Raw genomic sequence first — 18,603 nt, 5'->3', positions numbered from 1 at the left:
CCCCCGGAGCCCCTACAGTCTGGCTGCCACAGGTGCTCTCCCTTCTCTGATCCAAGCCTCTCTTCCCTTGCCCACACTGAGGTGCCCTGTCTCCCACAACCCTGTCCACCCCAGCAACTCGCAGGCTGACCTGGGCCACTTCAACTGGCAATCTGGGCTCCCTTGTGAATGTGAAGAAGAGATAGCCCCAGCCATGCTGCTTACCACCATCTCTGCACAGCCTGTACCCCTGCCTAAGCTGCAGCCCTCCATCTCTGACCATCTCCTAAAATGCTTTATCCTTCACATTGCCAGTGAAGAGGGAGCTTTTAGGGACATTAGGGGGAAGGTGGAGAGGGAGACACACACATATACACACACGCAGATTAGAGGCAAAAGACCTCATGAAATTCTCCTGAGGCATCACAAGCCCTAGCATTTTGTGTCCTCCCAAGGCCTCTGACTTCTTGTTTTGATGTTGATACTAAGAGACGAGTCCCAGTCAGTGGGTAACACAGAAATCTGCCTAAAGAATATCTTCAATGCAGTCTTAGTATATAATATGCTGATATGAATTCTCTTAAATAACAGAGAATAATAAACACCATTTTGTTGAATGACATTCAAAAATTAAAAGGAAATCTAGAATTGTCTCACTGTTATGAAAAGATATTTAATGAAGTAAAATATGAGTGAAAAAAGATTTAACTTCCATGATTACAATTTATTCCTCCAGAGAATATTATGAGCCAGATCTTTGGATTTTGTAATCAATGGAACCATATTCACACCAGCCCAGCACTGACTGAAAACAGAAAATTTGTTTGCTATAGAAAAAAAAAGGTTTTGCATATAATGTACTAGTGTTTTAGAATAACTCATGCATATAAAAATCTGACCCTGTACCACTCAGATCAGATCACTGCTAAGATCAGTGAGAACTAAGATACCTACTGAATAAATACAGGTCACAGATGTCAAAACTGCCACAGGCAGTTCAGGTTGTTATTTTTGTCCAAGATGTGGACTGCCTGCAGCTAACTTAACTCTCATATTAGAACTCCAAATTTTGTTTATTCCTCCCCCAAGCTTTAGATGGTTTTTCATTCCTGAAAATACACACCAATTTTCTTAAAATGGGCATTACCCAGCGGAGGGAAAAGGTGGACAATGCTATGTCATTCCTTGTTCCTCAAAACACAAGGTAAAATAGGGTGCACGTGGCACCAGAATGTGGCCCACAGAATGCATCCTCAGCCTCAGAAATACTAATTCAAAACTGTCAGTACTGCAAGCTGTCAACACACACATCATAATTCTCACTTAAACAAATTAATAAAACTTGAATAGTGATCAGACTTTCCATTTTAACTCTATTTTCTATCAGACAGAAGTGCTGTCTCCAATACAAAAGTCATTGATATTTAAAATTAAAAATTCAAAAGTATTATCAGTACTACAAGTATTGCTCTTTTACAAAAAAAAAAAAAAGTTTTATAAATAACTGTTTGAACAACTTGAAAGTTGTTCTTAAAATATTAGAAAAGATCACTGTATGGTTATTCTAATTGTTGGAGCCTATCTACTGTTTTACAATGGCAAATACTACTACAATTCAGGATGTGTTGCATTTAAACTAACAAAAGTAATAAAGAGTATGTGCCTGTGGTGTCACGCTGCCTTATGAATTTTTAATCACTGTTAATTTAATATAGGAAAAAAAATAAGATGCCCTTTTCCTTAATATGTGGGATAGAGTAGGGATCTTTTGCAAGCTTTCTCCCACCTCCTAGCTGTGCTAGATGGATGTGTGTCTTCTGTGTTCATCAGTGTGAAGGTCCAGATGTAGATTCCTACCTCCCACTGATATGGGAATTAGAAACCAAAGCAACTTCAAGTATTTTTTTCCACAAGAGGAAAGGAAAACTGGTTTTGAATGAAAAACTGGCCTTTCCCACCAGCTCTATTCCATTCAATGTAAGAGCAATTTGGAGAAAGCCAGTTGTCCTTTTCCATTATGATTTGAAAGTGAACTAATCTACTGTGCAGGTATAAGCCAAGTGCACTAGCAAGGCTGACCCAACATGGTTTTCTCCATCTTACTGGGTTATGGGAGGAGTTAATTCTGTTTCCACTTTATTTTCAAACTAAGTTATGGATCGTCTCCTAGGCTTCCCAGCTACATATGGATTCAAGGCAGACTTCTTATTTGGAAAGAATCTAAAATATTTGATGCTATGAGGTAGCACCACAACATAATGGAATAGCACTCACTTTTCATAGAGGAAACCCTAATCTATTTATTTCCCTTTGAAAGCTATGGCCTTTGGTTCTACAGATTATTGTACATGTGGCACTTACTCATTCTTGTTATGAAAGAAAATGACTTATTACAAAAGGACTTTTCCAGTTGTTCTTAAACACTAGTGTGTGGTCTAAGCAGTAAAACTGCTGTGGGTAGTTCATTTGAAACTGTATTTGTGCATTACTTTTTATATTACAGTTTTTTGTTAATTTCAATATTTCCCCCAACTGTTGCTCTAATAATAGACTAGTTCATTTGTTTTTGACTGTTCATTCAGTAGGTTTTTGTATGAACCTTGCAAAAGCATGTTCTGTATTTATGAAAGAGGTTAAAGTTAAACTTCAGAAGTATCAAATTCCTAGCTTTTACCAAGAGAAATGCTAGCCATGGTTATCAACTTTATAATTGCCCAGTTAGTCATCTGTTTTTCCCCAGCATTACTAACTACCAGCTCTTCTTTTAAACATTGATGGCATGGGCATGCTTCTTGCACAGTGGCTTATCCTTCTTGGAGTAGAATGGCTGACCTTCCAAATTCACATGGCATACCTAGAATTAATAATAAATACAATCAGGAATCATTTTTTTAAAAAAAGGGAAAAAAAAAAGAGAGAGAGAGGAAGACATGGTTATCAATTTCAACTGTATTTCTCTTCTGCCCACACATTTCTTTGGCAGAAGTGCATCTGATTTCCTGGATCAAAGTGCATGGGTAGTTTTCCTACCCCATGTTGAGGTTAGGCTCTGGTTTGCATCAGCTCTCCTCTCTGTACTTTCCTGCCACCACTACCCACTAAATTCACTAGTTTCTGTTAAAATGAAGTCTGGGCACATGATCCCCTAGGCAGCTTTGCATGTCCCAGCAGTGCTTGTGTAGACTGTCAAAGGATAGTGGCACACTCAAGCACATGCAGCTAGCTCAGACCTAGATTCTGATCCTCGTAACGTATGATTTTACAAAAGCTCTGGTTAGGTGCCATGGTACCATTAGATACTCATTCCTGTTATTACTTTGTCTTGGTACAGGTGCTTATGTGATCAAGGAGTGAGTCAGTCAGACAGCCGGTATCACTGAAAACTACTTATTCTTACCAGGTTATGCTTCAACCCATAGAGTTCTCTGCCTGGCTGCATAAGTGCCGGTGTTGACATAACAAAGCATGTGAGAATGCATGGCCAAGGCAGGGCAGCCCAGGTTTAGATTAGCTTACACTGCCCTGGAATTGTACAAATATCTACACAGGGTAGTGCAACACCACTTGCAAGGTCAGAGTTTACTAGAACCACTTAAGGAAGTCAACACATCAGAATCTAGGAATAAGAATAAACATTGTCCCTAATGCTTATGGCAGGCTTAAGACCAGTGAATGATAACATCACTGATGTGCTACTGCAAGTGGAACAAAAATCACGTGAAAGGATATGGGGATAGCATATTAGAAATTAAGAGTCATGTGTCTATTTGCATTTGACTTAACTCACTGAAAGAAATAAAGTTAGCTCCTAACAAAAAACGCTGTGAGAACTGCATTAACAAAACTGTCACCTTCACAGAAAATTAGGTTTCTAATTTAAATAAATACATAAGAATGCAGTTAAATGGATAAGTAAAAAAGAACATGAAATATTCAAAGAAAGTTTCTTTTATAAGTGACTAATTAAGTGATATAATAAGTTAGTTTGTGAAGGAAACTTGCTGTCTTATTATTCCTTTGTATGTTAGAATTTCAAAAAGACTTCAATTTTCACAGGACGCTTGTGTGTCACTCACTTCCATGTACCCTTGAAAAGGCCAGTAGCTAGCTTAGCTTTAGATATTTATAAACATTTCTATACTTTCTTCTCTTCAACCTAAATTTTAGAGTTCAACAAACATTAGAAATTGTCACTGCCGTTTTTGGTATGGCCAACATACTATTTTTAGCTAATTAGAGGTTCTAGGTATTATTACCTTAGGAATAATATGTCGCAGAGCAGCACAGCTGCATTAGAACCATATGAAAAGTACTGTTTATCATATGAATTTTACTACTTTGTGTGCAGGGTGTGGGAATATGGCCACACTATATAGCTGTATGCACACCACAGATTGATGAATTTGACCAACTTCTATGCTAATTACTATTCATTCTCTCAGAACAGACTCCTTTTTGCAAGTTTCAACAAGCATTCTGCATGGAAATACAAACTGCACTGCTTTGTAAGTAAGATTATGGCTATACTGTTCAGTATGGTGGTAATTTATTTTAAATCCTTCTTTATCTTTATTTGGTAAACATTGGAAAGAATAACAGCAACAGTGCTATGTATTACTGTATGTACCCTCTAAAACTGGATGTTTTATTAGAAAACACTCACTTGTGATGGTCAAATTTAATAATTCTAGTAAAAGTTTACAGAGGAGAAGGGAAATTACTGCCATCCTTCTCCATCTGCAAGTAAAAAATGAAATTCAATCCGTCTGCATCCTTAGGCATATGTTAGTCTTTCAGGTCTTCTGATGTTATTTCACAATTTTTAAGTATGAAGAAATGAGATAGTATTTGGTATAGAACCTACAGCACAAATGAAGCAGGTATCATGCCAAGTGTGTCCAAGAGCTTCAATGAATTTATCTCCAGCTTCAACAGGAAAATCACAGCCATGGCATTTTGTGCTGAACAAAGCAATATAATCTAAAATAAAACAAAAAGCAAACTTAGAACAAACTCTTAACATAATCATATTAAATCCAAGAGAAATAGAAAGTTTCCAGAGGATGAATTTTTGGATTGTTTTTGCTCAGAGTTTCCTACTACATTCACTGAAACACTCACATTGACATTTGCTTCTCTCCTTTCAGTATTTAAATAAAAACTCAGTGCAAAACCCCATGTCAACACGACAGTTGTCATCACAAACAGAGAAAACAAACAAAAAATTCATGAAATGTGAAGTTATGTTTCTCACATTAGTTTTAAATTAGCTTTAATGTTTGTGGAAGCTATTCATAAGGACAAATATGGTAATACAAAACACAATCTAATGGCCTGTGAATGTTACCTTACGGGTGGTATAGAAGCATAGTTTAAGTTTCCATGACTGGATTTATGTTCTCTCTGCATTAAGAGAGAATATTATGGAAACGCCATACTGGCTGGTTAATACGTCTTTACTTTGAATATCAAGTGCAATTTGGAAAGACTTGACATTGAAAAAGATTAGCAGAAATTCTAAAGGCATATGGAATTCAAGAGAGTCATTAGAGGTTATGGCAAACCCTCCAATTTTAGAGGGTAGGTGCCAAGTCAGTCATGCTGTATGGTTTTCATTCTTCACTAAGAGTTATTCTGATTTGTAAAATTTGATTTGCGGAACTGTAAGGAAGGAATCTCTAGAGAGGAGTAGGCCAGCAGCTCATTAAATGGACAAGGCAGGGCTTACAGAGGGAATACCACTTAAACCTTAACCTGCTTCCTGACCATGTCAGGCAACTCATTTTCATGGCAAGCACCATTTATTAAACCATATTACCCTTTCCATTGTTTGGGAAAACCTGGCCTTTTCCTTTCTTAGTTGGCAAGCAGCAGTTAATTTATTGCAGCACTTGGAAAACAAAATCTGCACTACCATGTGTTGCACATCTGAGCAGAGCTATCTTTTCATATATGTTGATCTGTTTTAGGGTGAGGTAGCAGTATCAGAGGTCATAATTAAATCAACTTAGTAGAGAGAATGTGGGCAGCAACCTACACATACTGTATAAAGTGCTACCAGAACCCTAAAAGAAGACTTTTTCACCCCATAACATGTAGATTACTAGTGATCAGAATCTACCAGGGAAGGGAGGGGGACAGGGAAAAAAGTGTGGGGAGAGAAATGGAAGGTAAATATCATAATACGTAAGGGAGAGAAATGAGTTAAGGCATTCTGGGACATAGAGGCAAAAGACCAGCACTCTGCCAGTCTATCCTATAAAGTGGAGAAAAATAGAGAGAGGGAAATGCTTGTATATGCAGAGAGTGGAAACAAAATCCATGCTGGATAGGTAACTGGTTTTATTTTGTTCATCAGCTGCTTTATTCTTATGTTGCTTCCATGATTCATGTGCTTCCAAGCACATGATTACTGAGCAGAACTGTCCAGTTTGCCATACCTTTCTCACAATAAGGTTCCCCATCCTCCATGTGAAAGAGGCTATTCCCAAATGGCTTCTTACAAGCAGCACAGACAAAGCAACTTGTGTGCCAAGTCTGTCTTAGGGCATGCATCACTTCCTGTAAAACAAACAAACAAACAAAAATCTCCAGCGGAATAGCATGCCCTGCAACTACGTACTGGAGAAAAATACAAGGCAGATATGCTCTAAATTCTTCCCTTCTGTATCAGCCAATTCCCCTTCTCAAAAGAAGTATGACAGAAATTGGGATCCTTTGGAAAGAAAGAGGAAACAGGACTGCAAACTTTCTAGAACAATGTATTTGCCAAAATGAAACAACATAGTTCAGCCAGCTGTTTGTATCAACATGCCCAGTCACTGTTGTAGGAGAGATTCCGCACAAAGATTCTGTTTATTTTCTCCTTTGTTTTGACACGACTAGTACGAACTCTTCAATACAAAAGTATGATTTGTTAAATAAATTTTAAAGAGTAATTTTCTCTCTAAGACCAAGAAATGCATGCAGTGGATAAGTGATTTGAGTCTGATGTTTCAAAGCAACTTAGATTATGTACTAATTTCTTTAAGCTTCTCACAAGAACACTTCACAAACTAATGTGAAAATCTCCGAAAAAAACCCAAGGTTCTTAGATTTTAACTTACGTGATTAGTGAAAATGAGTCTGCATGTCTGTTCCTAGGCCATGTGTTCATCACAAAAAAAAAAACCTCTGTGCAACTGATGTTCTCTTGAACTGAGTATCCAGGTTTTATCAACTTCTTTCTCCTATCCAGTATGGAGCAATCTTTATCACTTCTTCATTCTTACCTTGTCATACAGAAGTCCTCCAAGTCCAAAAGCTGCTGTACTGATCTCTAATGCATGGTTACCTGCTAATTTGTCAATCTTACTTGTGCCCAAGAAGATGTTTGACAGTGTATCTCTGTCAAACAGTCCAGATTTCAAAGGGCAAGCTGCGTAACTGGTGTAAATGAATTTAACTTTGTTAACTTCAGTGAAACAGGATTGATTTACACCAGCTGAGAATCTAGATCCTATTTTATGTTGCTTCCAATTATATATGTAGACTCTGATTCTCTTTTAAAGATTATTTTTAATCTCTATTGGCTATGACAAAAGGGATTGAAGTCCTCTTCCATGCTTTCAATCCAGTGAATAGACAAAATAGTCTAATCTATGTTTGCCATATATCTCATTAGAGAATCACCATTTGAGATTAATTAACTTCTGTTACTGTTTGCAAAACAACTATCACTGATAAATAGGTTTGGATCCATTTATGAACCTCACTGAACTAAGAAGCAAAAAACAGATTGGGAAATCTTATTAATATAAATAGAGGCAGCTGGCATCTTTGCTATTTTCCTGATGAAAATCCATAATGGGGAACTGATTTGTGCCAGCATTAATTAGGTAAGTTAAGTCAGTACGCTGCTGTAAAATTAATCCTACTGCCACAGTAGCAAACAAAACTTGGTTGGAGCCAGAGCTTCACCATAGATGTCTGATGCTGCCATCCCTAATTGGCAATTGCAGAGCAAAGCACCTAGTCTGTCAATGCCAACATTTAGACAGATGTCAAAAGGTGACAGCTAAGCAGGGAAAAACCAGTGTGGTACTCCTTGCTTCCTCATTTAAGAAAATCATGTCATATATTCACTATAACTGCATGCATAAATACACTGCTAAAATTATCTTATGGTATTCAAAGCTCATCACCATCTAAGGTACATGTAGAGCAAATTTACTTGTACCTAAGCATGGGTACATTAAGACAAAAGTGGCATCTGTTTTTGCCTTTCTGGAATTCAGATCTTTGTATTTATTCTGTATTTTCTTAACTATAAGAAGTCAGCAGAATTCCTCTTGGCAGTTGAGTTGCTAGCTACCAGTGAGGTGCAGCAAGAGCAGTGGGCCTCTTGCCAAGATCACTGACTTCTCCACTGAAATTTGGACTAAGTGCTGTATAAGAAAAAAACTCCCAGTTCAAGTCTCTTACTATAAATATAAGGAAAAGATACGTAAAAGTAACATAGTGTGTACTGGATAGCAAAGAACTATCCAGAAAGTGTTACTTTACACCCAGTGAGATGGTAATTAGATTACATATTCTGCCTATGAGTTGAATAAGGTACAGAAATATCCAAGATTTCGGATAGATAAAAATTATTATAAAATTATGTTTCTCATTCTGAAATAACCAACAGGCTGGGAAATTATTATTAAAAAGGGGGAAATAATTAAATATCTACATTCATTGCTTAGAGTCTAAACTATTTCACTATTTCAGTGAACCACGCAGTGGGAGAAACTGTTAATGTTGTTCTCTTACCCCCATGATCTTAGTGTGGCATCTTGCACAGGTTGGTGCGAAGAACTGTTCATAACAGCGCTCACAGTACACACTATTCTGCTCTTCCACAAAGCACATATCAGCCAAGGATGTCTTGCAGTAAGCACAATTGAATTCTTCTGGGTGCCAAGAGCGACCCATGGCCACCAGGAAAGGACCCCTGTAAACAATTGTAATTATCTTATTTGTATTGCAAAAAGATTGAATGGTCCTGGTTACACGGGGACCGCGTGTACGTATAACAAGCATTCTACTTGAACCGTGAAAGTGCATACTAAAATAAGATCCAGAAGCCTGAAGAGAAATGGTCTTTTTCAAGATCATTACTCAAACACTTTGCCAATTGGTTAAAATATTTCATTATTGTTTAGTCATATACATTGGATTTACAGACAACTGTTGAAAAAATCATCAGTTGTTTTCCTATCTGCATAGCTATAAGTGGTCTTTGTAAACAGCTGCAAAGACAACAGGAAAAGGCCGAGGGTTGTAACACAGAAGATAATGCTACTATTTGAAAGCATGAAAAAGCAGGTAAATTTCCCAACCTACACACCCACACCTCACAATAGCTCCTAAAGTCTCCTGCCTTCTTTTCATCTGAGCACTGCATGCAGCATGTTCTAGAAATGTCAGACTATCAGATGACAACTTGCTGTTTGATTATATGGAAGACACATTAAATTTGTTTTGGTGTTTTACTCTTGATTGATATAGTGATTATTATTGGACTCTTTCAATTTCGGAATATATAAAGGGCAATAACCAGTAGTTCCACATCACCAAACTAGCTCCTTTTAGTGTGGGAGACTGTCATTAAACATGGATTACTTAAAGTTGGTTAGCAGTCCACAGGGTAACAATGGGCACCGGTCCAGCAGAATGAACTGGGAGAGCAGAAGGGAGAGGCATGCTATGAATCACTGGTAATAGAGTGTAGGCATTATCTTTCTCCAGACACAAAAGCAACAATTACATTTGGCTGCTGTTCCAAAATGATGTCTCATTCCTTTTCTCTCCATAATTTCCCCCCACCTTCCCAACTGTCCCAATGAATTGTATGTACCTCCTTCAAGGGGTACCTTAGGACCAGAAACTTTTTTAAAAAAACAAACAGTGATTTGCCATAGCACCCATGAAACAAAAAATTAGCATGTATAACTTTGCAGTGATAAAAAGTGAACCACACAATAGCAAAATGAGCTCTGGAAATGTTAAATTAATGAAGCAGACAACAGACATCCCTGCTGGGTAATTTAACTGAGTCTTAGGCTCTGGTACTGTATATTAATGTACAATAACCAGTCTCTCTGATATTTTTTTTCTGCTTCATCCCTCTTCAAAACCTCATGACCTTACCGAATTATGCTGTTACAGTGCCCACAGAGAGGAGTTCTGCTGCTGGCTGGAAAACGCTCAGCCCTCTGAACTGTTCCCCGGGCTATTGCAGGAGCCTGGGAAGAAGTTGACACTGGAGATGGGTAAGCAGAAGTTGAGGCAGGAGATGGTACTGGAGCACCCCTTGGTAGGATGTGCTTTGTGACAGTGGTGGTGGTTTTTCCGGGTGCAAATTTCTGGGAAAAGGAGTCATCTGTTACCCAGGGAGGGCGACTTGCAGGCTCAGTGCTGGCAGGGGCGTAGGAATGAACTGGTGCTGGCGCTGTTTTAAGTAACCCAAAAGAAACCAAGAAGTATTTTAAAGTCTTTTCTTCTGATGGCAAAACAGCAACACTTACCAAAGAGTAGTCCATGACACACAAAAAAATAAAAGCTTCAGATGACACTTAATTATGGTCTGTCCCATTATTGCTCATTAATTTTGGACAGAAGCCAAGGATATCAGCACAATCACTGACTTTTAATCCACATGCATTACAGAAGTCATTGCCTACTGGCTTTTACAGGTTTTATGGAGACCATTTTCAAGGGCATCTCTTCATTTTCTAGTAGGAATGGATATGACAATTCTGTGATAATTTCAAACACTGCCATATAATCTGTTTAAGACAGGTTAAAAATAGAAAGGCCAGATCATGTAATAAAGTTTTAGATGGAATTCCCCATAATTTCAATAAGAAGTTATGTTTACATTTTGATCTCACTGTATTCATTAAAATGCAGTGTTTTCCACAGATGTCACTGTTACCTATCATTTGTAGGTTTTACTCCTAGGTTTCTGAAGAACAGGCTCACACAGGGAACACAGAGATAGAGAGCACTGGAAGCAATATTGAGGGAGCCAATTCAGCTCACATGACCACCAAGACAAAGCCAACAGCACTTAGAGGAAGGCCAGACTTGCGGTTATGACTGATCTCAGTTCAGTTCTTGGCTCTGCCACAGACTTCCTGTATAACTTTGAGCAAAGCGTAGTATCTCTGTGCCTCAGTTCCCATGTATAAAACAGAAATATTTTACTTCCTTTCTTCCACCCTTTGACTGTCACATAAAATCTTCAGTGCAGACTGCCTCTGTGTTTGTATGCACCAGGCTCTAATCTTGGGTGGAGCTTTAGCACATAAAAATAAGCAGAAGCTAGAGCCTGCACATACCGACAAGTTTTCCCATTGCCCTCCTCTTTTCAAAATGTCAGATCTTGCATTGTGTAGGACTGAAGTCGCTGGCCAAGAAACTGCCTCACTTTGACAAGTACAGGAGCACTAAAAGCAGTTTTTCCTTTGCAAGGAAAACAAAGAAGTGAATGATTGTTGGTTTGTGTGAGGAGGAACAGAAGCTTGGAGAGTTGAAGTGTTTTGCCCAAATGAGAGAGCAGATTTGGGAACAGAAGTCAGTTCTCCTACAGCCTAGGCAAACACTCTGGGTAGTAGATCCCAGTGCCAATAAAATGATGACCAAACACAACATTTACAGTTTTAAGGGGCTTGCAGGTAGAAAGGTGTTTCAACCAAGGAGAGGGTTCCGAATGTAACATAGATCTTTCTGGATAATTAAGTGGTGAGATTATGTTCTACTTAACGCTCTTCCCTTAGCCCACACCCTGCCACACAGAATAACATACACTGATTATCGGCAATTGCAGGTGCTTAAATCGCATATATATCAATCCACTGTGATCCCCCAGTGATCTCTGATTTTCTTCTTTTTATTGACTTCAGAGCTGAATCTAATGCATCTTCTTGATAAAACTTTATTATGTTACAGCATCAACAAAGTTTCTGCTTCATAAAACTGTATCCCACCTTAGCTTGAGGCTTCTTTTTTTTTTTTTTTTAACTTGGGAATGGTAAACAGTGTTTAAAGATTTCAGAACAGAGAGTTTATATGCAATCTCTTTAAACCCTGGGGCTGTTGCTATTTATGTATTACGGTATTCAGCTAGGCAAAATTAGAAGGCAATATTTCATCTCTAATTGGTGAGTTCAAAAGGCTCCCACCTATGAGGCTCTCTAATTAAATAAGGTGACTTCTAGCTCACTCAGTTTTGTGAAAGGATTCTCCTTCCCCCAAGAGCCAATAATTGTTCATGCAAAGTACAGCAGTGTATCCCACAGTGAGCCTAACAAAATGGTCAGATATTCGAACCCAGAGTTCCAGAAGTGAAGAACAAATGCAGTCCAGGTACCATTTTTAGGATGTCTTTTTCCATGATTGTCTTCAGTAAATTCAGCTTACAACCTCTTAATTTTTCACTTTTTCTTCCTTAATCTCACAATGTTGGTATTTTATTTTTCCAGTTTGTTTATTCCAACCAATGTAGACAGGCATATGATTTATGTGGGTTCAGATTAATCTAGACTCCTTTGAAGGATAAACACTGGGGAAGGGTCTTTGTCTTTCACTCTCTCTACCTTCTGTTTCTTTTTACTCTATCTTTTCTACTTGCCACGGTAAAATAAAGCAGCAAAGTAAATTTTTTTCCAGTTGCTGAAAGAAGATACCAGGGGAATTATTACAAAATGACAAATGTTGGGTGTTCGCAACTGCTCCGAGTTCTCTTTTCAGCCATTATGATTTAATTTTACAGGCTGGATTTATTACAACATATTTTCCCCCTGTGAACAGGCTGGAATTACTATTGATTTAAAATAGTGTCGATGCAATGTATTAGAAAGGTTTCACTAACTTTGAGATTTTAGCTATTGTTATTAAGAGGGAATTATTATCTTACCTTATAGATATATCCCTAAGCTTATATGAACAACTCTCTTGTCTTAGTAGCTACTGCCATACAAATTCACCTTGCATGTTTACGTATTTCAAAGTCTTCCAACATATATGCAGCAGATAAAAGGTGCTGTTGGCAAAAAGTACTAAGATTCAGTATATCAGAGAATAGATTCTCAAAATACCAATATTGTATGAGCTGACCCTTAACTGTTCAAAAATCAATACTTTAAATAATTCAGTAATCCAGCCTCTATCACCTTGTTTCTCTCAGCCCTCAGACTCTCTTACAGTAGGAGGGAAAGAATGGGACTATTGTTATCCTGTTATCTCTCTTAACAGCTGTAGGAACAAGCCAATTCTTTGCTTCTGGAGAATTTGGAATCCTCCCTATCAGCTCTTCATTTATAGTCAATGGATATTTTCCCTCCAGAAGAAAAAAGGTGTGTTACCAAAGATTCATTTAATAAAGTAAAGATTCATAGAGTCTCAAATGCTTTAGTCTAACATACTAGCTTGCACTGTGAGAACACGTTCCTTTTTTTTTTCTTTGTTAGAACACATAATTGTTATTCTTAGTAATAATTTTCCAGTAACAAATGTAATTCATAATCACAACTTATTTGGCTTGTTCTACACTTAGTGGCTGCATCACTGAAGCCCCAAATTTTCCTATATACTGTTCCAATGTATAGTAGATGACAGACAAAGCAGATAATGCAATAAGTCCTTTATAAGAAGACACCATTCTTATTTAGAAGAATTTAAAATGAAAGATGGTATGTAACCTGTTCTTTTAGCCTTGAAGATGCTTAGGATTCAGTGAAAAGTTCATTGAGGTCTGTGGGAATCCTTCTACCAATTTCTAAAAGAGCGGATCAGGCCTTTACACTTGAGCACTTTTAAATACATGAATAGTCCTATTTGGACTTATGGATTTAAAAGGAAAGATCTGCTTTCTTACTTTTAGGTATCATGTTACATCGTAGTATAAAACTGGTGTTTGGGTTGCTTGGAATATATGAAAGCACTATTCTACTCTGGGAAAGCCTGTAAGAAAGGAATACGCAAGTATTTTCCGCCATCTAGTGGACCTTGTTCAGAAAAGAAATCTATGCTCCTTTTAAAAACGGGTTATGAAATCTACAGGACAGAGAAAGGAAAAGATTATGGAGTTCACAGCTTTCCCTATAGGAAGAAAACAAAGCAGCAGAAAATTCCTACCGGAGTTAGGTTAGTCAAAGTGGTACTCTTTCTTTGCTTTAAAGTGTAGACTTACTGATTACTCCTGAGACAGATACTCAACAATGCAGTTTCATTTTGAGATTGGTTTCAGTTTAACCAAATTTAGCCCCATTATTTTTTTCAATCTGATACATTAAAATAGTCTTGTAAACCCTCAGTGATTGATTCAGGTTTCTGGATATTGCATATATGAGGCTGTTGGTGGGTGTTTTAATCTGGAAGTTGCTGGCCCACATTTTTAAGGGAAGCAAGACATCTCATTCCCATTAACACTGAGGGCTAGTATAAAGGCATTCCTCTTCTAAATTCTGCATTGCAAATCCTTATAGTAATCTCCACTATTTCGGCCCTTGCACACAGTGGATTTACAAAAATAGAAGTCTAAGAAATTATTTGCTAAAGTGAGAGTACAGTTATTGCAAAAGCCTGAGGTTGCACTTAGATTGGAAGAAAAAGATCGATTTTGTGATCTCATATGTCATCATTTGAGAACAGCTGGTCCTCTCAGATTGAGGCTGCATTTTACACTGCAGGACAGAATTTATATGCATTGACAAAGTTGGGTGAGGAAGTTTTCTAACTGTCTTGACAGTTTGTTTCAAAGTACTATTGATCTTTCCCATCTGTCACAGGAAATGCTGTTTCCTCCATTGCTTCCCAAGTGACAATTTCCTGTTTGCTCAGGACTGCAACCGCAACTGTCTTTAGGGCCAGCTCATGTTCCAAAACCAGTATGAAGTGCTACTACATCAAATATATACAACTTCTTTTAAAAGGTATCAAAACAAAAAACTTCAATAAAATATCTTTCTTTAATCTCTTTTGTGCCTGAGTCACTTTGGGGTTCAACTATGGAGGTATTTTAGAATCCTTTATTGTATATCTCAAACTCCTAAACAATACGGGGAGACTTACTGTTTCTTTCTCTGCCAACTTTAATGCTATTTGAATTTTGTCTTTGTGATATATCACATTACATATTATTCTGAATTTTCTCTTGTCCTCTAGAGTACATTATATCCTTGCGATGCCTGCAAAATAAGAATTTTCCACACACAGGTAGATGATATATACAAGTTGAAGTAAGTTCATTGTATACATAGTGACACAGAACATAGTTTCCATACTGTGTATTTTAAGCCTTTATTGGAAGGCAATGGGGCTCAAAACCAGAAATATAAGGAATTGCAAAGAAGATGCCCATCACAGGAGAAAGCAAAAGCATTGCCTCTTATTCTGAGTCTCATTCAACAGCCACCTTTTTCTTTGACAGATACAGCTACTAATTGGATATAGCTACTAATTTATTTCTGTGGCAGGTTTGTATATTGAGAACCAGAGTTTATACTTCATAGAATCATAGAATAGAATCATAGAATCATTAAGGTTGGAAAAGACCTCTAGGATCATCTAGTCCAACCGTCAACCCAACACCTCCATGCCTACTAAACCATGTCCTGAAGTGCCACGTCTACACATTTTTTGAACTCCTCCAGGGATGGTGACTCCACCACCTCTCTGGGCAGCCTGTTCCAATGCCTGGCCACCCTTTCAGTAAATAAATTTTTCCTAATATCCAATCTAAACCTCTCTTGATGCAACTTGAGGTCATTTCCTCTTGTCCTATCGCTAGTTACTTGGGAGAAGAGACTGACACTCAAAATGACTTCCCGACTTCCCCCAAATGAGCATGGGGCTTAGTATCAATCAGTGTATTTAGGAGATATTTTGACTTGCCACAGTTTGCTCTGTTCTGCATTATGGAAATAAATCCTCTGTCTTCATCTTTCCTTTTTTTTGTAAGACAAAAATAATAACATTTGCCTTCAGTGAGAACATGGTATATGCTGACACACTTAACCAAAAGCAATTGAGGAGAAGCTGAAACCTTTATTGATTTTAAGACCCTTAAAAAGCTCCTGACAGTTCTGAACTGGCTTTTTCCACCTTTATGTCTCAAATACAAAGATCAATCAACTGATCTGTCTGTCTGCTTTATGTCTAAGTTTGCACTGGTTTCATTTCAGTAGATCCAGAGATAGAGCATTATGGAAGACAGAGTTTAAGATTGTTAGAATTCTTGGCCTTTTCATATTTACTTGACTGTCAAGATATAAATCAACTTTTTAATTCTCATGCTAAGATCAGAACAAGCTTAATTTGAAACAGAACTGCATTTAGACTTATATTGCTGCCTCATTTAATTTGTTAATTTTGAAGGTTCACATTTTGGTCATCAATGGTTTTAGAAGTTCACTCCATTTGTAGCACATTAATACAAAGGGAATTTAAATAACATCAAGGAGCATATTTTCCACATGAATGAATAATCAAATATATTCCTTCAGTAATTGGAGCTGTGGGAAGTGGAAGCGTAGCATTACGAAGAACTTTAATAGGTCATTCTTTATTTCAAATATAAGCCTGAGTTTGAGAAGTTCAATATATGGCCTTATCTATTTTGCAAATATATCCTACTCAAGCTACCTTCACTTATCTTCTTCCTGAGTTGTGCATTCTTAAGCTATTTCATCAATTCTGAAGTGTCACTGGGCTCCTAATTGGGCATGCTGGGTTATTTTCCAAATGTTTTTTTTTTGAAAAGTCAGGCTACACATATTTTTATTACAGGTATTTCCCTTGCTTTTATTCTTCTTCCTCCTTTTGTTCCACTTTTTCACTCTAAAGCAGAATACAAATACAACATAATCCTCGATCTTCAGATAATCTGAAGCAAAACTAGCAACCAGCAGCATTTGGTTCCATGTATATGAATCTTTCCTGATATGTGTGTGTCCTATTGCAAAATGTGCATTCTTTGTATTTTCTTTTTCTAAAAGAAGTGCACGTGCGTTTATTTTCTGAATCCTTTCACTACTTTGTTCTGAATCCTTTCGTTACTTTGAAGTCACCTTACCTGGCTGGTAGACAGAGGGCTTTATGCTGGCAGTAGTAACAACTCTCGGTTTTGAAGTAGCAGAAGCTGCAGGACTTTCACCATAGCTTCCAGAAACTGGCATTGGTGTATATGACTGGCTTGTGTTTCTAAAAGCAAAATGAAGGTATGAGCAACTTTATAAATAGCAAAAGTTACCGATTATGAAATAACAGATCTGGCAGCTTCCAAAGCACTCTGAGAGGAACTGTCCTTGAGAGCTACAGAGAGAATACTGTGAGATTCATTAGTCTTTATCATTGCTAAGAAAGGCTTGGACAATTCTTTGGAAAGAAAAATTAGCCGAGTAAGGATTTTAAATAATGCCAAGTTGCTCCTCTTGTCACAGAAAACAGCTTACTGAAGGAATACGACAAACTTATTAAAAGAACTCTCAGTTTAACAAGGGATCAGACTTCGGGAACATGCATACAAAGTTTGGGTTTTCTCTGCCTCTACAAACAGGCCTGTCCTTGTCTAAGATAAATCAATGAGGGACATCTCGTTGACTTAAAAAGATACTGGCTCAGCACAATTACTACTACTACTGTACTACTACAAATACTAAGTACTGTTTATAAGCATTGTACTCTTTTCAAAAAGATTGTAGTGACTTTTAAAAAACATTTCTGAAACGAACTCTTTTCCCTATTTAGACTGAAACCACAATTTACGTTAATTCTTCTAATGTTCAGATTCAGCTAACCCAAAAGCATGTGATATGCAATATTATGATGCAATTTCTGCATTCCTAGATTAAAAACATTTGCTCAGGATTCCAAACATCAATAAGAAATTGTTTTTCTCTATTTTATGGCTCGGGTGGTGATTCTCAGTTTGATTATAGTAACACATTGAAATATATGCCTCTTCTCTTTGCCTGCCACTTAGGATGATTCTATTGGTAGTGACTTTGCTTCTTAGACCACTAAAAGAGCATTACAAACAAAGCAAGCAGGAGAGAATAAAGAAGTACAAGGAAGGGAAGCAACAGATACCAAGATGCATGCAGTAATAAAAACCATTCGCTATTGAACATCATTCTTACTCACCCTGATAACATAGTTTTACTTTATTTTTCCCTTCAGTTTCACTATCTGTATGAACCAGATCCCTATACATTTGTGCTGACAGTTCAAGAGTTATTCCCATAGTGGCTTTGTCTATAGGAAAACATTTGTCAGCATAAGAAAAGAAGCATCCAGCTTTGCCAGACCATTGATCCATCTTGACTTGTGCTTTCTTTAATAGTGGAAGTAGATGCCATCTGGAGAGAACATGTTGTAATTTTTACATATGGAAAACCCAGCAAATTCCTTCCAGTACAGGTAAAAAGCATTCTGACAAATGTAAACTTTTGATTTTTAATTTTGAACAAAATAAACCTATCCTCACAACATAGCTTTTTACTGCTCTGACAGTGCTTATGCTATAGATCTAGCTTGCATAGCACTGCTGCCTCAGGCTAATTTATTTTGTCTGTTTAGTTAGACCTAGAACAT

At 37.4% G+C, this 18,603-nt stretch overlaps 1 protein-coding gene across 1 annotated transcript in view; it reads right to left on the bottom strand.

The window, feature by feature from the left end:
- Window positions 1-2,659: 2,659 nt before the first annotated feature.
- LDB3 (LIM domain binding 3) overlaps window positions 2,660-18,603 on the bottom strand; it is a 125,252-nt gene continuing 109,308 nt past the window's right edge. Inside the window, exons 8-13 of the mRNA XM_072870095.1 lie at window positions 17,084-17,211; window positions 10,156-10,456; window positions 8,776-8,956; window positions 6,420-6,540; window positions 4,844-4,959; window positions 2,660-2,833 (exon numbers count right to left, since the gene is read on the bottom strand). Coding sequence (XP_072726196.1) covers window positions 2,744-2,833; window positions 4,844-4,959; window positions 6,420-6,540; window positions 8,776-8,956; window positions 10,156-10,456; window positions 17,084-17,211 — 937 coding nt within the window. The 3' untranslated portion in view covers window positions 2,660-2,743. The remainder of the gene's footprint in view (window positions 2,834-4,843; window positions 4,960-6,419; window positions 6,541-8,775; window positions 8,957-10,155; window positions 10,457-17,083; window positions 17,212-18,603) is intronic.

Source organism: Ciconia boyciana, chromosome 8, assembly GCF_034638445.1.
Source record: "Ciconia boyciana chromosome 8, ASM3463844v1, whole genome shotgun sequence".
Classification (NCBI taxonomy): Eukaryota; Metazoa; Chordata; class Aves; order Ciconiiformes; family Ciconiidae; genus Ciconia; species Ciconia boyciana.
This window is presented reverse-complemented; position numbering and strand designations above follow the sequence as displayed.